Source organism: Ahaetulla prasina, chromosome 6, assembly GCF_028640845.1.
Source record: "Ahaetulla prasina isolate Xishuangbanna chromosome 6, ASM2864084v1, whole genome shotgun sequence".
Lineage (NCBI taxonomy): Eukaryota > Metazoa > Chordata > Lepidosauria > Squamata > Colubridae > Ahaetulla > Ahaetulla prasina.
The window spans coordinates 65,605,153-65,629,132 of record NC_080544.1 but is presented as its reverse complement, the minus strand read 5'-3'; the positions used below and the strand labels follow the sequence as shown (position 1 = coordinate 65,629,132).

At 37.1% G+C, this 23,980-nt stretch overlaps 2 protein-coding genes across 9 annotated transcripts in view; one reads left to right on the top strand and one right to left on the bottom strand.

Annotated features, from left to right (window-relative positions):
• PPP2R3A (protein phosphatase 2 regulatory subunit B''alpha) overlaps window positions 1–15,416 on the bottom strand; it is a 35,291-nt gene extending 19,875 nt beyond the window's left edge. Inside the window, exons 1-4 of one of the 6 annotated variants that reach the window (XM_058189422.1) lie at window positions 15,117–15,416; window positions 8,269–10,657; window positions 4,914–5,174; window positions 3,965–4,068 (exon numbers count right to left, since the gene is read on the bottom strand). In XM_058189422.1, coding sequence (XP_058045405.1) covers window positions 3,965–4,068; window positions 4,914–5,174; window positions 8,269–10,206 — 2,303 coding nt within the window. In that variant the 5' untranslated portion in view covers window positions 10,207–10,657; window positions 15,117–15,416. Of the gene's footprint in view, window positions 1–3,964; window positions 4,069–4,913; window positions 5,175–6,700; window positions 8,234–8,268; window positions 14,906–15,116 lie in introns of those variants that run through there. The other 5 variants (XM_058189420.1, XM_058189421.1, XM_058189423.1 and 2 more) reach the window with 5 other exon arrangements.
• A 5,528-nt stretch (window positions 15,417–20,944) lies between these two features.
• ARMC8 (armadillo repeat containing 8) overlaps window positions 20,945–23,980 on the top strand; it is a 68,858-nt gene continuing 65,822 nt past the window's right edge. For all 3 annotated transcript variants that reach the window (XM_058187738.1, XM_058187737.1, XM_058187735.1), the window contains exons 1-2: window positions 20,945–21,226; window positions 23,369–23,445. In XM_058187738.1, coding sequence (XP_058043721.1) covers window positions 21,182–21,226; window positions 23,369–23,445 — 122 coding nt within the window. In that variant the 5' untranslated portion in view covers window positions 20,945–21,181. The remainder of the gene's footprint in view (window positions 21,227–23,368; window positions 23,446–23,980) is intronic.

The window sequence follows — 23,980 nt, the reverse complement described above, 5'->3', positions numbered from 1 at the left end:
TACATGTTACATTCAGAAACCTCTGCCTTTAAGTGCAGGGTTACTGTTGTTATTTCATATATGGCAATAGTAATAAGAAAAATTACATAAATAATGAAGGCCATAATAAAGTATACATCTAGTTATATCTATATATTTCTATGTGAACGTATGTACGTATGTCAGCCCCACTATTTAGACCAAACCAAAAAATCAACTCGACACAAAGTTGAAACTTATTAATATTGGCTACAAAAACAGAATCTTGCAAGTCTGACTGTACTTTCCCCCACCCTTTCCCCCAAATACTATTGTGAATTAGAAAATCTTCTACCTGAGTCTTTTGAACATGCCTTCTTATTTTGGATTTAAGCCATGCTTTTTCCCTGTTGCTTTGGTAACAGATCAGGCCTATCTCTATCATCTTCCTAACTCCCTACAAAATGTGAATATGTACAGTATGTAGTCTACCTTTTCTCATCCCTTTCTTGATTCAATAAAAAGCTGCCACAGGTGGGGAATTGTTAATTGTTTCACAAATTATGTAATTCAGGACCCACATACATTCAATCTCATTCAATCTAATATGCTGACCTTTAAAATTGGATTTGTCAATGCAATATATAATCAAACAACTTAAAAATGATAAATTATAACACTAACTAAAATCACTAAAAAATCTTGAAAACAGTGGAACAATCATCAAAACAGTAAGTTTAAAAAACCATGTAAGAATTTTCTGGTATGGAAGGATAATAATTGTGAATGGTTGCTGTCCAAGGCAGTTGCTAAATGAAGACTACCTGTAAATAGTTATGATTTCTGATATATTAAAATCTGATCCACATAAAGAAGTGAAATCAGTTTTCTTTGCCCTACATGCCCTAGATAGATCAAGAAATATCTCCAGGGAACAAAAACATAGCTTTCTATGTTCGAAAGCTCAGACCTTTTCTCCCGTCTAATTTCATGCTGCTTTATCTGAACTAGAAGAAAACTGGTATTTTCTTTTGCAGCATACAGCTTACAGACATTACAAACATTTTGTTCTCCCATTGGTGGGAACTTTCATCTCACTATATCAGAACGATCTCTTATTTACTAATATTACAGCTTCCTCTTAGAACAACCACCCAGATTTGCTTTGCATACAGAAAACAGATGTCCTAATGTGAATCCAGAACAGAGATAGCAATTTCATTTATTCATCTGCATCCCGCTCTTTATAACTCAAGGCAGCAAACATGTCCAACACATCTTCCTCCTTTTTTCCTCACAGAAACCACCCTGTGAGATGAGTTGAGCTGACAGAGAGTGATTGATCCAAAATCACCTGGCTGGCTTTCATGACTAAGGCAGGACATGCATTCACAATCTCCTGCTTTCTAGGCTAGTACATTAACCACTAGACCAAACTTCTTCCCCTTAATTTGTGAAGTGGGAATAAAGGACATTTCCCCCTCTGAAATGTGCAAAAGTTTGCAGCAAAGTTCCTCACTGAATTATATTTTCTTCTACAGGGATTTATTTTATTTTATTTATTTATTTTATTTGTCACAACAGTATATATAAGCATAAGCATGAAAATAACTATATAATATATAAACATATATATGAGCATAAGTATGTGATAACTATATTAATTGCATATAATGAAAGGAAACAATAGGACAGGAACGGTAGGCACGTTTGTGCTCTTATGCATGCCCCTTATAGACATCTTAGGAATGGGGTGAGATCAATAGTAGACAGTTTTTGGTTAAAGCTTTGGCGATTTTGAGGAAGAGACCATAGAGTCAGGTAGTGTGTTCCAAGCACTAATAACTCTGTTACAGGAGTCATATTTTCTGCAATCAAGATTGAAACAGTTAACATTGAGTTTAAATCTATTGTTTGCTCTTGTATTGTTATGATTGAAACTGAAATAGTCTTCAACAGGAAGAATATTGCAATAGATGATTATATGAGTTAAATACAGGTCTTGTTCAAGGCGGCGGAGTTCTAAGTTTTCTAAGCCCAGGATTTCAAGTCTGGTGGCATAAGGTATTTTGTTGTATTCAGAGGAGTGGAGAACTCTTCTTGTAAAATATTTCTGGACATATTCAGTTGTATTGATGTCTGAAATGTGGTATGGGTTCCAGACAGGCAAGCTATATTCAAGAATTGGTCTAGCAAATGTTTTATAAGCTCTGGTTAGCAGTGTAGTGTTTCTGGAGAAGAAGCTACATAAGATTAGGTTTAAAACTCTTAAAGCCTTTTTTGCGATGTAGTTGCAGTGGGCTTTGGCACTTAGATCATCAGATATGAAAACTCCAAGGTCTTTAACAGGGTGGGGGTCATCTGTAAGGTAATGTCCATCGAGTTTGTATTTAGTGTTTAGATTCTTTTTTCCAATGTGTAAGACAAAGCATTTGCTGGTTGAGATTTGGAGTTGCCAAGTTTTTGACCATTCTGAAACAAAGTCAAGGTCTTTTTGAAGGGTAGCTGTATTGTTGGTAGTGTTAAATATTTTGACATCGTCAGCGAAGAGAACACAATTACTTTGAATATGGTCACAGAGATCATAAATGTATAATAAAAAAAGTGTTGGTCCAAGAACACTGCTTGGGGAACGCCACTATTGACAGGAATAGGATTTGATAGGGCACTGCCTATTTTGACTACTTGTTGTCTGTTTGACAGGAATGCTGTTATCCAGTTATGGAGGGGTCCGGAGATGCCGTAGGATTTTAGTTTTAGGAGAAATTTGTCATGTACCACTGAGTCAAAAGCTTTACAGAAGTCTATGTAAATTGCATCTATTGTTTTGCCTTGATCAAGATTTGTAGTCCATATGTTTTTGCAGTGAAGAAGTTGTAAGTTACATGATAGTTTTTTTCTGAATCCAAATGGTTTATTAGAGAGTAGATTGTTTGTTTCTAGGTGGAGGTTAATGGATTGGTTGATGATAGATTCCATAACTTTACAGGTGACACAGCGTAGAGAGATAGGTCTGTAATTTTCAACTAAGCTGGGGTCTCTTTTTTTGAAGACAGGGATGACCGTGGCTAGTGACCAAAGTTTGGGAAGGGAACTGGTCATGATCTTTTCCAAAGATTATGCTTAGGGGTTCTGCTATATTAAAGGAAAGCTTTTTTAAGAAGTATGCACATAGTCTATCAGCTCCTATAGATAGGGATGGTTTCAGTTTGTGAAGAGCTTTTTCAACATTTTCTTCAGTGAAATCTATATGTGTTAGGATGTTGTTGGTGCGGTTAGCATTTAACATTATTATTATTTAGTAATTATTATTTGTAATTATTATTATTATTATTATATTATATTATTATATTATAATAATATTATAATTATTATTATTTAGCATTTAGCATTATGATTTCAATGTAAAATGTAAAAGGCATATCTGTTGACCTGAAACCACTTTCAAGCAGCATGGAGTTCCCCTTAAAGAAGACAATGCTGGAAAACACTGCTGTTTTCCCAGGCAGAGAAAACAACAATGAGATTAGAAACCCATGGGAAGTAGATGTTGAAAGCACAGTAAGGTAGCTGATAGGTGAAAGTAATGTAGGTCTGGGAGAGGAAGTGGCTCAGTTGGAGAAGGTTGTTGAGAGAGTTTGGGAAAGCAGTGCTGAAATTCAGAATTCCCAGCAGGAGGATTGAAGAGGAAAGACTGAAGATCCCAACCGGGAAAGTGAAAGAATCTCAGTATAAAAGCTTGAGGAGATGAGGGGTGTTTAGGAAACCTCTTCAGTGTAATTTAGGAAATCCTGTTAAACAAAAGCTAGATAAAACAGACAAGGAAGTAGAAAGAAAGAATATCATACACTGATAAATACATACAGAAAAAGAGCATTCTAATTGCATATAATTATCATGGCAACTAGCAGTAGTACCCTGGACATGCCTTCAAAATTATAAATACCTAGCACACAAATAAGTTGGAGGTCCCTGTTTTAAGAGAATATTTTTACACTGTGCTCACTTTTTCCACATGGCCACAAATGAATGTACAGATACAAATCCTGTCTGCTCCCCTCCAGATGCATTGAACATGGGAGCTTTCCAATATAGGGGACAGCCACATATCTGTAAAAAGCATAAAACAAAATATTGTTAATATCCAGGAAAAGACGTTATTTTTCTCAAGCCATTTTATTAAAATATGTTGGAAAATAAAACCCAGGCAAATTATATGCAGTGCATTATATCAGGGGTCTTCAACCTTGGCAACTTTAAAACTTGTGGACTTCAACTCCCAGAACCAACAAGTCAACCATATAATGCAGGGGTCTCTAACCTTGGCAACTTTAAGACTTGTGGACTTCAACTCCCAGAGAGGAACTCTGGGAGTTGAGGTCCACAAGTCTTAAAGTTGCCAAGGTTGGAGACCCCTGCATTATATGGTTGAGTTGAATCTCACAGACTTATTATTTAAATTATGGTTTTATTATTTGAATCACTGTTTAAACTTTTAATGAAAATCCTATTAAAAATCATTTAGAAATCTTTACCTATGGTGAAGATGATAAATCTAGGGATGTTATCCTGTTGTTTCTTGTCCACCAGAATCTATAGGCTCTTTTACTATGCTACCACCCAAAAGCACATTCTGGTTTTATCTAGAAGATAATGCTTTCCTGATCATTCGCCAGTTCTAACCTAAACCTATGACGTTCAGATTTTTCTTAGTCTAAAACAAAGGATTTTGTAGTGTTTGCTCAACAACCAGCACTTCTTGTTCTGATGTGAGTTTATGTCATTATTGGATACCAGAATTTGTATTTATTCATGGCTTCATGCCATAAATACAAAATTAAAATATGCTTCATCCAAAAGCTTCCTTATTCTTTAATAAATTATTATTTTACCTATATTATAAAGGAGACTCCAACTCTGAATAATCCATAAATTCAGAAGATAATTATGCTTACTTTTATAATTTTCTCCATTTCATTATAGGGAACTTTCTTATCTTCAAACTCTGAAAAGGCTGCTTCAACTTTGATAATAATTTCGTCATGATTATTGCAGATATTCGGAAGTCCATAGGGAAAATAGAAAGTTGGAATGTTTATGGACAAAGGAGCACCAACAGTTTCTTTATTTGTAGACAGTAGAGACTGTGGGGTGATTGTTGAATTTGCAGGAGTTAGAGATTGTGTCACCGGTTTTTTCTCTTGCTTATTTTGGACCTAAATATTAATAAACAAAATTACTATTTTTATGCAATAAAATTTGAACAAAGAATGTACAAAAATAGTCTTTCCAATGAACAAAACAAAGTTATGGGGGGAAAAAACCAACAAGCTGTGTGCGCACAGAACAGTCTTATCTCTCAGAAAAGTACAGCAATTTTAAAACATTTTGAAATTCTAGGTATAAATTGACAATTCATCCTATATGATTAAATACTTGAGCTGTATATACTACAACTTCTTGTAAACACTGCATTTATTGTACTACTACTGTACACTACATTTTAAAAAAGTTCTTAAAGAAGCATCTAACCAAAGCTCTCCAGGACAGAAATCAAGCTTCTAAGTTCCAATACTATATCTAAAAAGCAGCCACCGAATCTTACCAATAAATTCATAAATGTATTTTGCTACCAGAAGTACTTCTTCCTCTTTACAGCTGCCTGCTACTTATGTCTTTAGGGTGTGTTTTGTCCATGCACTTGTTTCCTTTACTATTCCACATAAGGGTTAGTGCAAGGGGCTAGTTTTCTTTGACATTTATTTTGAAGCATTTTATACTGTTTATACTATTAAATCTTTTTTAGTTTTTTTAATTGAATATTATTTGGGAACAACTTCAATCTCCTTAGCCATCTTACTTTTAATAGTCAGTGTTTGTTTCCCCATACATTTGAAATGTGGTTCAAAATGTATATGTTACTATCAATGTGTGAAATAAGGCATTTTATAGAAATCTATAGAGTGCCGGAAATGGGATGTCTAAGTGTGAAATACTTAATATTTGTTAGGCAAAAGACCTACCAGCAAAGTATGAAAGACTCCTGCAAAAAGATAATTTTAGCCTTCCTTGATGCAACAAGTAGGTCAATACTGTTTTTTTTTCCTCATGTTTTTCAGTAAGAAAATCCTGTATTTTATTTTGCATTTTTTCATTTTCATATAAATCTTTTCAATGAAGGGTTAGAATTAGTGTCTTAACCCTTAACTTAACTCTAACCCTTTTCATGACTCTTTTCATACTTTACCTAAATAGTTATCATTTTGCACAATGCTTAGGTATTATATATAATGCCTAGGGAAAGTATATAGCATATTAAAATAATACAGACATTTCATATTTTGCCTAAAAATGTCACACATTTAATAGATTTCTTACATGTTCTATTTAATGTCAATTTGTCACACATTGCTGGTAACATACATAATACATGGAAATGCTGAGCATTTCTTTTTTAAAAAAAACAAACAGAAGTCAATTTGTTGCCATGTTCTATTAATAATATTTACTTATTTAAATATTTTCACCTTCAAGAAGAAAATACCAAAAGGCAAAATACCTGTTTCCTTTTATTTACCAACAGGTATTTATGTACTAGGCTTGGAAGATCTATTTTTAAACCAATAGGTATCTGGTGCAAATAACCTTCTGAAAATAGAGAAGCCTAAGCGAAGAAACCATTTCAACTACTAATCTAAAACAGAGATAACAAATAAGAAGAAAAAGTAAAGCACATTCAAACCTGGCCTTGCTGGAATGACTTCAATCTCTTCTTGAACCGGGATGGAAGAACAAAATCACAGCCTTTTGCAAGGAAAGCTAATTCCCCTCGTAAATCAGGGTCCCTTCGCAGAGATCTATCCTTGATCATCATTTTTGTTACTTCCTCAGAAAATTGTTCTTCCCAGCAAAGATGTAAAGTCCTTTTCAGGTATCACTTCAACTATTTTCTTGATTTGTTTGTGTGAGAGGGGGCAAGGGTTTAAGAAGTTCTAAGTGAAACATATCTTGTCTTTTTATTCTCAGAAAGAATTGCCTATATCTCATCCCAAGGCCAGTGGACTCTCTTTTTTGATATTCAAAGAATCCCTGAGCACAAAGATTTCTGGATGCCTTTTACCAATTATTTATCAAGAAGTATATCTACACCAGAATCTGTCCCTGCTGGCTACATGACAGTGAGACAAGCTGTCCTTGGTTGGTAACAGAGCAGAGGTATTGTGGGAAGGGAGGCATCTACCACACTACTAGCAGTGGTGCTAAAGTTAGACTTATTGCAGAGATAGCTAAATATATCATCTTCCAAGATACGCATTTTATGATGTCCCATGGTGAAGTTTTAGGTGCAAACTTAGCTATCAATCTCAACTGAAATCAAAACCATAATCTATAGATGCCACCAGAAGAGCACAGATATTTCTGATTAGAATATAATATTTAAAAGGTTGAAATCTCTTTTAATTTAAATTTTTCATGTGGTAAAAAAATACAGCTTCTTACTGTCCAAAAGACATATAATTATTATAGGGTAACTATCATGCTGTTAAAAATTTTCCTTACATGTTTGGAGATAAGACAACAACATTTTAAAGTAGACTGCTTTCCTAGTATCAGAGCTTTTAAAAAGTGTGCTTTTTAAATTAAATCAAGAATGGAGCTACCAAAATTGGTACAGTATTTGAAATCCAGAGAATGTATTTAATTTCATGTAGGATCAAAAAAGATCTGATTATGCCAATTGTCATCCTTGATATCCTAAATATAAATGAAATCTGGATTTAACAGATGTATTGGAGGGAGAGGTAGACATATTTGGGCCTTTGGGGAAAAGTATTAAAACTAATTTCAGTTCTCATGAAAAACAGGCACCTTAGAACAATTATCATTTAAAAATGGCAGGAATCCTTCTTCTTCTTTTTTTGAAAACTTGATTGAAAATGGGATAATTAATAATTATTTCAACCAACTATTATGTAAAAATGGAAAATAAATATAAGCACTTTTATTCTTAAAAAGTCATTCAAATCACTAACAGCAGGTTTGCCTGTGCTTTTATTTTATTTTAAAATTTATTTAAATGTATTGGCCTCTCAACTCCAATGAATTCTGGGTGATTTTCATATATGACAAGCTATTTTTGTATTGTGCATAAGAAAGTTTGGACTGATGTCCAAACTATAAATCTACTATAAAGAGTGAAAAATTCAATGACATATAAATAATTTGCTATGTTACAGTAATTCCACAGCGCAATATTTTTATATGAATGGGCTCAACTGTTATGTGAAAAAAGAAATCACTCAATCTTACCTTGATAACCTCCGGCATCTGTTGAATTAATGGTGAGGCAGGTTTTTTCTTCACTGTATCAATGTAGCTCTGCTTGTCAACTGTAATGGAAGGTGTGGCTAAAGTTTCCTGAAGAATATGCATCACTTCTTTCTCTTTTGATAAGCTTCCTTTGCCCAATTGGAATTCTACTAGTTCTTGGGCAAAGTCTTCAATACTCTCCAAAATACGCAATAAAAGAGTTTTCTCATCTTCATCCATTTTATGACCATTGATTTCTACAGGTTTTGATAAGGAAGAAGGCACGCTTTTGTCTTCAGGAAAACAATCTTTGCCTTTGTCTTCACTGGTTAAACCACTACTTTTCAAATGTCTAGACTCACTCTGCTCCACAGTAGTTTCTCTCAGTGTAATTTCCATTTTTTGTGAAAAATTCTCCAAATCCAACAAAAGTTTATCTATCTCTTCTTGATTGTTTTTTCTAAGCTCTTCTTTAGAGACCTGAACATTGTAGTTAAAGGCTTGATCAATGGAACCTGTTGAAATGGAGAGGTCGCCCTTTGATAGAGGCTGTGCAACAGTATGTGAAGTTTTAGGAAGTTCTAAAGAAGGATTTAGCGTTTCAGCTCGCTCCTGGCTGCTTTCTGAATCTCCCCTTATTGTTCTACTCTGAACACTTGATGCACTTCCCCTTACTTTTTTCCCATCTGATTCTTCTACAATATATAGAGATTCTGTGGGAAAAACACAGTCTGATGGATTTAGAAATTGTAACTGAGGTAGTACATGAGAATCATTTCTAAAATCTATATTGTTCGGCAATGTATTTGAGGAAATATCTACACTGGGGATTTGGATAAGATTGGTTGTGGAATTTGTATCATTATTATCCTGAATTCTTTTTGAGTTAGAGAGAAATGTCTGCTTTGCCACAGATGATGCAGAAGTTACAACATCTTCATATCTTGGTGGTTGCTCATTGCCAAATATTGGGGAGAAATGAGATTGCTCCAAAGCAGACAAACTATTAATCAGTTCTACCATGTCACTAGGATGTCTAAATTCAAAAGGCAACTGTTTAAGGTAAGAAGAAAATCTTGTCATTAAATTCATATAGATTATTTCAGAATTAACCAAGGACTCGCTATTATTTCCGCTATTGACATTTCCTGAAGATTTCTTCTTAATGCATTGCTTTATTATATCTGTACACTTCTTCAAGTCCTCTGAGCATTTTAGCAAGATATCTAAGCACATCTTAATATCTCCACTGGAAGAACCATCCAGTTTGTGCTTTTCCAAAATTTGTGTTAAAAAATTGCCATCAGGAAAAGTTTCTATAGGTAAAGGAACTACAGAACTCCCACTTTCCTTAACAGAGGGGCTGCTGACATGCCATTTTTCTTCATGGGAACAATTATTTAGAATACCGTTAGGAGGGGACAAAATTTCATCGCTGCTGAAATGTCCACTAATCAAGTCAAAATCAAGTGATCTTCTACTGAATTGGTCTGACTTAACTTTTCTTCCTTTTCTATAGTTTGCCTGATTTGAAGAATTTCTCAGTTTTTCAAATGAGAATTCTTTTATTTTTCCACTAGCAAGATTTATGGCTTCTTCAGTGATATCTTTCAGATTTCCACTGCTTTGAACAGAAGATCCTTTTTTGAGTTTTGGATTACTAGGAAGGAGCTGATGATAATCTTCATCCCCAGGCAAAGCAATTGAATTTTCAGGCATTGAAAATCTGTGGGTCAGATCTGAATTTCTAAAATTAGGTGTAGAAACTTTAAGTAGTTTTGGACAAACACTGTGGTGGGCCACTATGCACATAATTCCTTGTTTGAATACTTGACATGTCCCTGTGCAATAATGCACAACATTTTGAAGCTGATTATCTATTATAGCACTGCTGTAACAATTCACTGTTGTTATTACTCTTTTATAGTTTGCTGCCATAATATGAATTTCAATTTGTTGCACTCTGAAATGGCTTAAGAGAGCAATCACTTTACCCTCCTTTAAATCTCATATTGGTACATCATAAGCATTGAGGTGGTTGTGTTAAAAATGTAGCAAAATCAATGCATTGTCAAGAATCTGTATTAAAAGATTGTAGACAATAATCTATAAAAAATTAAAATGACCAGCATAATGTATAATTGTCTTTTAGATAATAGTAAATATTTCCAGACTAAAAATGTTGTAGTGATGAACAATTGTTTTCTTTTCTCAATAGCAATGTTAGAAGTAAAAATGAAGGACGTTAATCCACTTATTGAGAAAATTAGGAAAAAACTTTCTCTTGAATGTTTTGTCCAAACTTCCTCTGAACTTCAGATTTCATGGAGAAAATAAAAGCATGTAATGTGGTCAAATGATCCACCTCCTTCATTGATGTAGAAGATGCCTGCAATAACAAATGTTGTTAGCAAACAAATTTCAAGCCTAACTTTAGATACTGCTACTAACTTTAGATAAGCATTGCAGGAGAAGCAGTGGCAGAACCTGGGGACAGACTACAGAATCAAAACAGGAATCAGCCTTGAATCTCTACCTAGACGCAAATAGACCAAACCCAACCCCTATTGAATTCTGTTGACCCTTATCTAGTGCCAAGATAATGCTATCAATTTATATCATTAATGGGAGAAATACATGTTTAATAAATCTTCCATGTCCGTAACTAAGTATATGGAAAAAAAGATCCAAAAAATATATTTTCTTTCTAATACAAATTGAAAACTACACTACTTGCTAATGCTATCTGCTCTCCAATCAGATAACTTATGCAAAGGCAACAGATAATAACCATTAAACCATGTGGGTTACAAATAAAATAAATAGTAGATAAAACAAATTAATCAAATATACTTAAATTAGTTCAATAGCTAATAGCTATTGCTATTAAGCACATAGAGTTGAATTAATTTTAGTTTGTTCACTAAATGAAGACGTGAAAATTACTCTTGCCTAAGATCCAGATTTCATTTCCCAGTCATGACCACTATTACTACCAACATCTACAGACAACCTGCTGCCTCAATGATTCAAGGGGTAGAGATTAATGTCTTGCCAGTCCTCACCTTTTTAAGATGGAGGCTGAAAATGGCCTCTGAGCTCTTCTGAGCAGAGAAGGCAGACTTCTCCACTCACCTTATACCCAAAGGTATAGTCCCTTTCTGCCTAGAAAGCAACAAAAGAAGCTATCATTTCAGCTTCCTTCAGTACATAGAAACTAGAACTGCCCTTTGTCTGCAAATAGAGAACAATTGTTCCCCAAGTTTCACTGTAGAAAGATAAAAATAAGGGGTGAGGTTTTGGGGAGAGGGAAATATCTCATTTGAGGCACCAGACACTTCCCATAGGACTTACACATTTATCTAAGCATATATACAAGACAGCCAAGACAGGAAACAGCTGTCCTATAACTGCCCAGAATATCTTTAATTCTACAATTCTTTTCTCTCTAGAATCTCAGATTACACTTCTAAATGCTATACTGGATTTCATATTTTCATAGATGACATTAGAATAAATCATTTAATTTAGCTTTTTCCAGAGGCTGCACTGACTAATGCAAATATCAACTTTAATCCACAGTATACTGATAAAAAATATTGCCAGAAAAACTTACCCAGCAATTTCATCAAGTTATCGGGCTGTTTTACAGATGGGAATACTAGTAATATTTCAGATCACATCTCAGTTTGAAAACTGCACATTGTACTAGCAGTAAATGCTCAAGATTATCAATGAGGCATATTTATCTACTGCTAATCTCTCACTCAGTGAAGACGAGTACATGCAACACTTTCATTTTAAACCTGTTTTCACAAAAGCCACTATCATAAGGATTTCCCCTGATAACTGCTTAGAGCAGTCTTCCTCAAAGTTTTTACCTTAAAGGATCCCTTGAAATAATTTTCAGATTTCAAGGAACCTGTGAATAAAAAATTACAAAAATTTCACATAATTCATTTTTAATTTATACAATCCATATTTTATAGAACAACAGCAAACTGACAGGCCAGTAGCTGACTTGAAGCATGTAAAAAAATCACACCACTGCAAACACTGGCATTGCCTGGCCTGCAAAGTTCAAAAACTGATGTTTATTTATTTTAATAAAGACCTTTCTCAGAAACCTCTTGCAGAACCTTAAAGTTTTGTGGAGCCACAATTGAGAAAGGCTGATAGCGTTTATAAGGCAATGTATACTGTATTGTGCAATTATGATTTTAAATAAATGAGTCATCATAATACATTATTGAACATATACTTTATCTGAAAATCTTCACCATCAGAATGACATCTCCTTTTTGTTTACTCTTACCATGCCTATTACTTACTAATTTAAGGTAAAGTTCATACTCCTATTAATTTTATAAGATTCAAGCATTAAGATTATTTATTTGTTTTATTAATATTCTGCCTTTTATTATTTTTACAAGTATTTTATAAAGCAAGTCAAGTTCCTCCTCCAATTTTCCACACAACAACCCTGTGAGGTGAGGTGAGATAAGGTGATAGAGAGTGACTGGCCTGAAATCACACAGCTGGCTTTCATGATAAGTCAAAACTTGAACTCATAGTCTTCTGGTTTCTAGCCTGTCAATTAGACACATTTTTCTAATAATAGAGGAATGTTAATCTTAAATTTTAATTTATAGATTTCATTCTAATTTATTCCCAAGAATCAGGTTATGTAAACTTTTTTTTCTTTTTACAGATAAAGAACTGAAAGTTAATAAATAGCTTGGTCAAGCATCTAAGTAGCTGTACAACTTGAACTTTCTCTCCAAGATCCAGATCTGATTTACTGTGCCATAAAAGTATGTGTTTACAATATTCCAACATATTTTTAGATTACCTTTATCCGATAGACTTCATGCATTTAGTCTTTTTATCTCATTTCCCACTATTCATGCATTAGATGTATTCTTACCCATTCGAATAATCTATGTTAAGTAGTAGTTGCATACATTTTTAGAAAAGCAACCTTAATGTCATCATGTTTATTTTGAAAGAAAAGCAGCCGATCAGCAGCTGTTGCTGGTAAGGCGACTTGATTAAACACAAACAATAAATAGTAACATATCCTGTCTCTACAATGCCACCAGATACTGAAAAGCAGCAAAGGGAACACTGAGCTCTGCTGTTTGGGTACAGCAAGCAAATTTGCAGCTGCTATTTTCTCCTTGTACTCATTTTCTGGAGCCGGACAGGACGACTGTGCTCACAGATGAATCATCTGCAATTTCATTCATTTTCTCTTTCTCCCTGAACCTCGGATCCTCCCCACCATAGCTTCTAAAAGTGCTATCATAACCATGAAACCATTTTCAGGATCCTGACACTTTTTTCTTTCTGTAAATGAAAGGACAATGTAGTTGACCTTCTGTTATGTTATAGTTATGAAGGACTAGTTAATATGACCCTATAGAATCTCCTTCTCTTGTAAATCTTGCCTTAAAGCCTTGACTTTAACTTTTCAATAAGTTCTCTAGGGCAACGCTTCCTAAAGTCTAGCAAGGATCAGCAGATTGTATCAACTGCACTGTGATTCATTGGCCTAAAAATGAAGCTGAGATGACTACAGATTTCCATCCAAAATGAAGGGAAATCGTATATAACAACAGCAAAAGCTAGCACAGATTCTCTATGGCTGTGATCAAACATATCTAGCTATGAGCTGCTTATTACTGAATTGGATGGTATATACTACATTATAAACCCCGAGTTACAGTCAATACTAGCTGGGTTCTGACATCCTACATTTCTGGGAATCATGTCAAAGGGATCTTGGATAACCATTGGTACCACACTTTCAAACTTTTTGGATAACAGATCCTTTGCCTGCAGCACTGCCCAAACAGAATTGTCAACTAGGGAGATCAAAATGATTCCTTGTATTTTGTCTTTAAGTAACACCTGGATTCAGCAAAGCTATCTAGAATAATTCTAGCAGAAGCAGCTAACGTCTACAGGACCATATAATATTATTTTCAGTGCATTTGAGTGCATTTTCAGTGCATTGTCTCTGTGATCTCCCCACCCCATACACACAAATTTCTGTATTGTATCCTGCACAGCACCTAGCACTTCTGTGTCACTCAGGTTCCTTACACAAAGTACATAATAGCACCCAAGGCCCGAAAACCAAGTAAAGCCCTATTTCAGCAAAACAATTAAACTGGTTGTGACAAGAGGTTTTGCATCATTTACTGTATTCAAATCACAGGGACGGTTTTTCAAAATAGCCCAGTAGCAGCAATGTGGACTTATGTTCCTTCTTTTTTTTTCCCTCGGGGTTCGGCACTCCACTTTTGCCTACCTTTCTTAACAGGATTTGCCCATTTCGTAACTTTGGCGACTGCAGTGATTACCTACACAACGCTCTATTGAAATTGCGACTGACGTCGAAAACGGTTACCAGAGCTTAGAAATCATCCGGACGTGGGACTAGTCAATTTCTTTTCCCTTACCCCTTCTCTGCAAGTTAAAAGTACTTATCTGTTCTCTTCCTGACCCTCTACTGTCATCACCCGTTCAGCTGAGGTCGTATGTCTCCAGTTTTCCCAAGAGCTACTCGAAATGCTGGAAATCTCCGAACTGTCTCGATTTTTTCGTCCCCGGCCGCTCCCTCTTTTTTCCCTTCCAGCTTTCTCCGCGCCCCGGCCCGCCCGCCCGCCAACGCCAATCCGATCCAACGAAAACCCAGCACAGTTGTAGCCAGATTCCGGACAAGAAAGGAGAGTTGGCTTTTTCGGCGCCACTTTCCTCCTCTGTTATTTGAGAGCAACAATTACTACCCAACAGGGGACGCTGGTACTAGAGATAGCCGTGGCAGGAGCTTTCGCACCTACCCGCTGCCGAGGCGATTCCCTCGCCCATTCTAAGGCTCTCTTCAGCTTCGACCCTCCTCCTTCCTCCACCCTCTGGCCGCAAGAGGCTCGGCGTCTTTTCCCGTCCCTTCCGCACTACGAAAGGGGCGCCCACAGAGCGCACTTCAGTGGAGATGGGGAGGGGAGGAGGCGGTGGTATTTCTCTGCCAAGAGGGCCGAGACTCATTTGAGCGCCAGCCCCCGCGGCTCCCGCCTGAGATTGTTTTTCTGCGTCCCGTCAACAGAAGCCCAAGTCTGATCTTTGCTTGTCCTGCCTGGGAACAGCCACAGACAATCGCCTCTGAGGGTCCTGGGATTTAGGGTGGGAGTTCTTGTGAAGTTCGGTTTGAGGAGGTGGTTTTAAAACAAAAGACCAACGCCCTTGACATTAACAGAAACGTTGATCTCATCCTTGGCCTTGCTATGTTGCAGTGGAAAGTTTCTTGAAAGATTGAGAAACCAGAAAGGAAAAAGAAAATAATGTCTTTATTCTCCACTTTTAAACCACATGATTGTGGCGCATTGAGCCAAGATTATGGAACCCTTAGGTCTGGCATTTCTGAAATGCCAGCTGCAGTTTCCTGTCTCTGATTCCAAAGCTCCAGGGCTCTTCCCTTACAAAGTCCTTATGTCTCATTCTCTTTGGCTTATAGTTATTTCTACCGCACCCATGTTGTGCATTCATCAGCTTCATCCCCATAGGCTGAAGTTGGCTCCTAGTTCTTTATTCCATTCAACAAAGCCATATGTACTAAGTTGAATAAAGAATGTGAATAAAATTTGGACTGGTCCATGTAATACATCCAGGCTATCTTTTGGAGATTCCCTTATAACATGCCAGGCTTGTTTTATCAAAAGCTCTCAAATAAATTGCTAGGATGAATCCAATTATTCAGAAGGATTTTGTGGTACAGGTATTTAACAGCCCCAAAACTTAAAACCACCGTAAGACCATGTCACGGTTTCCTTTGACTGTTAGAAGCAAAGAAAAAGCATGTCAGGGAGAAAAAATGTAACTCGGGATTCTTCAGTTTCATCCACTATTTTCTATTAACCAAGGACCTTTCTCCACTGCTAAATGAAAGTACTATTCACACATTTTTGAATTTACTGTTCTTTGAATCTACAAAATAGTAGATTATTCTGCTTCTATTGCCTCTTTCTCACTATTGAATAGTGCTGTCCCGATTTTGCATGTCCAGTTGGTTCTTCCTGTCTGCTATCTTTCATCTTTTGTATCCAGCTCTTTAGGGATATGAACAGAATGACAACAGTTGGGCTAATGTGGGATATCTGTTGTCAACTCGTTTTCTCAAAAAAATCCAGTGCAAATTGTTTTCCAGGTAGATACAGTAAATACATTCCCCAAAAACCATCAATCTTAAGAATGTCCAATTCATCACTTGTTGATTCTGTTCTCCAGAATCTGTAGAATTAGTATCTCCTTCAGCCTTCTCGAATGAGAAGCGATTTCCAAACCAAATTCCTTCTCCTTTAAATCAGCCAACAGCAATTTAGATTCCAATCCATCCAGTTGTGAGAGTGATTTGGCTACAGTTGCCTGAATATCGTCTTTAGGCTGATTTAAAACTTTGTTATTTTATCAAACTTTTAATCAAAGTTTTCAGTTTGAACTTGTAGGTTAAAAAGCATTTTTAAATATCTCATATACAGTATGTCTTTTTATATATCACTTACTTACCATCTGTAGGAATAAAATTTTCTTTATTGCATTACATTGTATCTTAGTGTTTAACTGAGAACTCATGCCTTGAGAAGAGGCAGTAAATTCAAGCATACACACTGCTGCACTTCTATATCTGCAGCAAAGTATAGGATTACCGTAGCTTGTTAGAATAAGAATCAGAGACTCGGCGGAACTCATATATTAAAGCTACTGTGTAGCCTTTCAAGGGATATGTGTATAATATTTTCATACCTTGAAGGATACCACTCTGCCCCTAGAGTTATCTTGTTTCCTTATCAGTTATAAAGCAATTACCCCCATTAATGGACACACATGTTCAAACTGTCTTTGATCAACAGTCTATATAAGAGCTTGGGTGGGGGTGATGCAACCATTCTGATATTCCTTCATTTCTCAGTGGCTTTTGATACCATACACCACAATATTCTTCTGGATTGGTTGGGTGTGGAAGGCGCTGTGTTGTACTGTTTCGCTTCGTTCCTCAGGATTTGATTTCAATTGATGTTGATAGGGGAGAAGTTGTACCTGTGGTCCCTTGTTTGTGGGGTGTGTCAGGAGTTAGAATATAATAGAATAACAGTTGGAAGGGACCTTGGAGGTCTTCTAGTCCAAACCCCTGCCTAGGCAGAAAACCCTACATCACTTCAGACAAATGGTTATCCAACATCTTCTTTAAAAACTTCCAGTGTTGGAGCATTCACAACTTCTGGAGTGCTGACACTCTCCCCTTTCCAATGTAATATTTATATGAAACTGATGGCTAAGGGTTTTGGTATCATTTTATTTATTTATTATTTATTATTTTGATTTATATACCGCCCTTCTCCCGAAGGACTCAGGGCGGTTTACAGCCAGATAAAAACAGAAAATACAAACATTAAAAAACATTTTAAAAAAACTAAATTCAATTTGGCTAAGAAAGACTAAAAACTCTAATAACCCCCCCCCATTAAAACTATTAGGCCAGCCCTGTGCGATGAAACAGAAATGTCTTCAGCTTGCGGCGAAAGGTCTGGAGGTCAGGGAGTTGACGTAAACCTGGAGGCAGCTCGTTCCAGAGGGCAGGAGCCCCCACAGAGAAGGCCCTCCCCCTGGGGGTCGCCAGTCGACATTGTCTGACCGACGGCACCCTCCGGAAACCCTCCCTATGGGAGCGCACTGGTCGATGGGAGGCAATTGGTAGCAGCAGGCGGTCCCGTAAATAACCTGGTCCTATGCCATGGAGTGCTTTAAAGGTGGTAACCAACACCTTGAATTGCACCCGGAAGACCACCAGCAGCCAGTGTAGCTTGAGCAGGAGAGGTGTTACATGGGAGCCTCGAGTTGCTCCCTCTACTACCCGTGCAGCCGCATTCTGGACCAGTTGGAGCCTCCGGTGCTCTTCAAGGGGAGCCCCATGTAGAGAGCGTTGCAGTAGTCCAGGCGGGAAATGACGAGGGCATGAGTGACCGTGCATAAGGAATTCCGGTCTAAGAAGGGGCGCAACTGGCGTTATCAGTTGAACCTGATAGAAAGCTCCCCTGGCAATGGCCGTCATATGCTCTTCTAAAGACAGCCGTACATCCAGGAGGACGCCTAGATTGCGGACCCTTTCATCAGCATACTAAAGATATCAGGCTTTATAGCCCACACCCAGGCTGTGATATTTATCAGTGTCTGAAGACTGTTCAGGTCTGGATGGGGCAGAACAGACTTCAGCTCAATCCTTTCCAAGCTGAGTGGCTGTGGTGGTTTTCAAATAGCAAATGTCAGCTGTGACCAAGAAGGACTTTGCATAATCATTCCAGTGCATCCTTTTCTGGACCAGAAAGCCCTTCAGACAGTTTCTCAGATTTTGATCATTGGATCACTGCAATGTGGTCTTCATGGGGCTTGAAGGCCATCCAGAAGTTACAGCTGGTACAAAATGCAGTTGCACAATTGGTAACAGTATCTCCCAGTATACTCATGTGTCACCACTATGTGAGCTGTAACATAGTTGTTAGACAAATTTCAGGTGCAATTCAAGGTGTTGGTCATTACCTATAAAGCCTTTATGGCATAGGGCCTAGATACCTGACAGCCTACCTATCTCCAACTATTTGTAGGTATTTTCCATCAAAGAATATACCTAGTGGGTATATTCTAGATTTCTTCTATTAAATATTGTCATCCTATGGGACTTTTGTTGCCATGAACAGGATTTGCATCTCACACAGCATCGGTCAAAACTCACTGTATAAATGGGGCATCCTCCTCTCAGTGTGACTGTGGAGTCCCATGTTAAATTATAGATCACATTGTGACTGGTGGTAAGCTGAGGGCATATACTGGTCCAGTAACTGATTTTTTCTCATATAAATAATGTTCCATGTCAATAGTTAGATGGCCCAAATCATGGGTGTCAAACTTATGGCGTCACATTCCTGTCACATGACATATTGTGATGTTTCTTCCTCTCGCGGACCTGGGATGGGTGTGGCCTGTACATGATGCATCCAGCCCCCAGGCCGCCAGTTTGACCCACACACATACACACTGCAAGTCCATACTCTAAATAAATAAATAAAGTGTGTCTTCTCTGTCATGGCCCCTCTGGAACAGCATCCCAGAGATATGGACATTCCTAGGATTCTAAAACATACTTAAAAAGTGGCCTTGCTCCCAGACCTTCAGTTGATATATTTGTATGGCCTTTATTTGGTTTAATTTGTTACTGTTTATTGTTTTAGTCTGAACTGCTTGTGGGCTTGTATGTTTTAAACTGTTTTTATTATTTTGTATTTGTAAGCTAATTAGATTGTGGGAGTGGGAAGCTATAATAAATTAATACTTTTGTAATTTTGTATTCTTGCTCCCAAGACATTTGGATACAGCAGACTAGTACAGCCTCACAGCTTTGGAAAATAAAACAATTGTTTAAACGTGTCCTGCAAACAACACATCAGAGCACCACCATTTATCACAAGTCAGAGATCAGCACAAGGGACGACTATAAAAAAGGTAAAGGTAAAGGTTCCCCTTGCACATACGTGCTAGTCGTTGCTGACTCTAGGGGCCGGTGCTCATCTCCGTTTCAAAGCCGAAGAGCCAGTGCTGTCCGAAGACGTCTCCGTGGTCATGTGGCCAGCATGACTCAATGCCAAAGGCGCACGGAACGCTGTTACCTTCCCACCAAGGTGGTCCCTATTTTTTTCTACTTGCATTTTTACGTGCTTTTGAAACTGCTAGGTTGGCAGAAGCTGGGACAAGTAACAGGAGCTTACCCCGTTACACAGCCACAAATATTATTTTGAAGAATCTATTTATAGACAATTATAACATTCAAAAAATATGTTGAGAAACAGGGTGTCAAGAGACTTACTCCTTCCTGCCTCTCTAGGTATAAGAGGGAGAAAAGCAAAAAGACTTGCACAATTCTGTTACAGTTACGACAGACGAACTCAATAAAATATTGTTCTAGTCATCTTCTGGAGTCTGTTTCCTTGACTTATCAGCTTAAAAGGGCTAATAACAGCACATTTTATGATGGTATAGTTTTCTGATTAGGATGAGAGTAGAGAGCTGTAGAAAGCCCTTGATTTGTAAAGGTTTCTAGTGTAGTGTATTGAACAGCCACTGCCATTGTGGGTCTTACTCTCTGGGTCTTACTCATTCTCGTACTAATATTTTAAGCACATATTTAGAAAATGGGGTTTGATACTTTTCAGCCTTCTATTCCTGTGTTCCATCCCACTGCAATGCTAAACTTTGTTTCTAAATACTTTAACATAATTACACATCCGTGATGTGCAATTTTTCCTCATTTGCGTTACAAGCGTATGTCTCTAAAAAATAATTGTCAATAGATGGCGTACCAACACTAAGCACTCGAATTCCTTATCTGTTTCTCCTGTTCACTTCGCCAAGGACAAATTCTGACAGGTGGTTTTACCGTTACGCATGCGCACGCCGGCCTCTCTTCCACCCCACCCCCCTTGGCTCAACGCCCAAACATCCGAAAGTCGAGTTGGCGCATCCAGTTTCACGTTTCTTTTCATCCTGATGTTCTATAAACAGGTGGGAGTAAATTACCTACTTCCGGAAATAATCCCTCCCTCCCTTCAACAAGTCCTTTTCACGCATGCGTGTTGGTGGCTGCCGGAGAAACTGTGTTTCCCCCCCCCCCTTCCCATTCGCTCTTTCAACTGACGGGATGTAGTTGCTTGTTTGCTTGCTTCCTTCCTTGTATCTCCCCCGGCAATGTGGGTGCGCTTGGTGGAGGCTGCAGCAGCAAGAGCAGCACTAACAGTCATCGCAGCGGTCCTGGCACCAGCTCTTGCGTGGGGTTGAACGGCTGGTGCCGTTGGCGTGCGTCAAGATGGCGTGTGTGCTGGAGACGCCACTCCGCATGAGTATCCTGTCGGTAAGTGCAGGCCCGCACCAGCAACGGCAAAGGCTAGCGCTTCTGCTTCCTGGTGAAGGAAGTGGCATTAGGGCTTCCGTTTGGCGGTCTTTTTTCTCTCTCTTACCTGGGCTGGGGGAAGCGGTCTTGGTCCTCTTGTGTCCGGCTGGGCGAGTGAAGGACTACTACCTTTCTTAGGTTGTTCATAGCGAGTCCCGCCCTCCTGGAAGCTTGTCTTGTTTTTTTCCCTTTCCCCCCTTGCAACAACGATAGGAGCAGGAGAGCCTTGGGTGCTGCTTTTCGCTTTGAGGTGGGCTTGGGGAGATTTGGGGATGTCCAACTGCTGGATTTTTTTTTTCTCTGGAGGAAATAAAATAAAATAACACCCGCTGCATTAAGATGCCACGGGGATAAGAGCAGTAGCTCTCGTCTTGTATCCATAGATTTTGGAGGGAATTTTTCTGTTTTGTTTGTCCCCTTTATTAGTTTTATGCACACACAAAAATTGCCAGTTTTTTTTTTCTCCATAGAAGTTCGGACTGTTTTATTAGAGTAGGAAACACACGTATAAGTAATGGATTTAGTTTTAGATTTAATTTTTTAAATGCTTGATTTATTTCCTAATGTTGAATCTGAACACAATTAGAGGGGCATTCTGGAAAGCAGAATTCTTTTCCTTTAATAGACATTTAAGAAAAAAGTTATAGCAGTTGCAAATTCCACCTGCTGTAGTTTCCTATTTTGCTCAGCTGTTAATTGTACAGTTCTTTTTTTATAGCAGGTTACAGTGAAGTCGCATTGAGCTAGGTTTTTTAGAGAGAGAGAGAGAGAGAGGGAGGGAGGGAGGGAGAGAGAAAGTGTGTATAGGTACTAAAAAGTATATTCCACTCTATTTGCATGTGTTATCCTTGGATTTCCACTTTCTGTAGTGCTGTAGGCTGGGTGGGGAGGAAATGATTATGCTGTTATAGGTACTTCAGTATCACTTATAAATATGGCTGTATCTGTGTAAAGAACATTTAAGGAATGTGTTCTTTTAAACATGATTTTGTTGGGATTCTGTCTTTGCAAAGTCTATTATCTTGTAAGTTGGATATGTTCCAATAGTTTGGAAGGGCTATAGGAGGTATGGAAGTATTGTGTCTGTGTATTTTTACACCTAACATCCATTGAAGAAAGAAAACAAAGTTTGTACTATGGACAATGTTTCTGCAGCAAACCAGTGTTTTGTGTATATATGTGTGTGTATAATTGTAGAATTGTTCTTTGTGTTAAAAATTTGTAGGCAAGTTTCTAAATTTGGAACTCTAAGGAAAACTTCATTTAATGAACTGATATCAGGAATGGGTTTTGTTATTCTTGATCATCCATGAAACAATAGTATACCATCCATATTGAAATCATTTTTTAGATCATATCATTTGCATCTTTTTATATTTCTACCTATAGAAGCAGAATGATTAAAGGTAGATTTATCTCATAGGATATTGATTTGACAACATCCCTATAAGAAGCTGTCTTAAATCCCTAAATAATATTAAGTGCTAAAATAGTAGCTTTATTATTGAAAAATTATTTCAAATCTATAATGTAGCAGTTGAAGAATATTGTAATGTAGTGGATGATACACGACTGATATAGTGTAATCTCTTCAACAACTCCCCGTAATGACTTTTGGTTTTGAAAGTAGGTGCATTTATATATAAAAACACATTTTTATCAGGCAAAAGAAAAAAACTGGCAGAAGAATCTGGTCCTGTGTTGGAGAAATAATAGAATTATTAATTGGAAAATTATAAATTAGCAGACTAAATTTCTACCCAAACAGAGAGGCTATTGATTTGGAAGCTGATTGAGTCCAGAGATAGGTGTTTTTTTTACTCTGAATGAGATATATCACCTGATGATCTACAACTTGGAGGAGTCCTAGACTCAGAAGTCCTGGTTGAATAGCAGGTAGTGGCTGTAGCCATGATGGCCTTTGCACAATTATATATTGAATACCATATATGTCCTTTCTGGATCCGGAAGCTTTACTTTCAGTCATTCATGACCTTGTCACCTTTAGGTAGATTACTATAATGTGCTGTTACAAATAAATATTACTGTTTCATAGTCTTGCTTTCTTGAATTTGTAAAGACCTCAAATGTCTTTGCTTACAGGAAGTTACAGCAAGTAGTCGCCATTATGTTGACAGATTATTTGATCCTGATCCTCAAAAAGTACTTCAGGGTGTCATGTAAGTAGTACAAACTTTTTTGCTATTGTGTCTTTGTTTGAATCATTTTCATTACTTGCTTTTTATACTTCAACAAAACCTATGTATTCAACGCATTACTAGTGAAATATGCTCAGTTACTATCCTTTGTTAATGTATTAACATAGTATAAATCTTTCTTTCCCTGCCTGGCAGTTTCAGTATTTTTGGTTTGATTTCTAAATCATGCCTAAATCTTGTCCGCCGTTTTATACATCTGATATACATCTGATAGTAATATATTTTTCCTGCCTGCACAGTATTCACCTTTGCATCTGATGAGAATTCCCCAGTGTTTTGAAAAATACAAATTAAGATAGTATTCCTAGATATTACAAATTTAAACTAAAAGTAATATATATCTTAAATTGAACAATGAATATACAATTATGCATATATTTTGTCTTAACACTTGAAAAATGAGTATCTGATATATAAATTATTAGAATTCAGCTGTTTTAAAACCATAATTCAATATGATTACAATAAAATTCATCTGTGGTTATAAGAATATTGT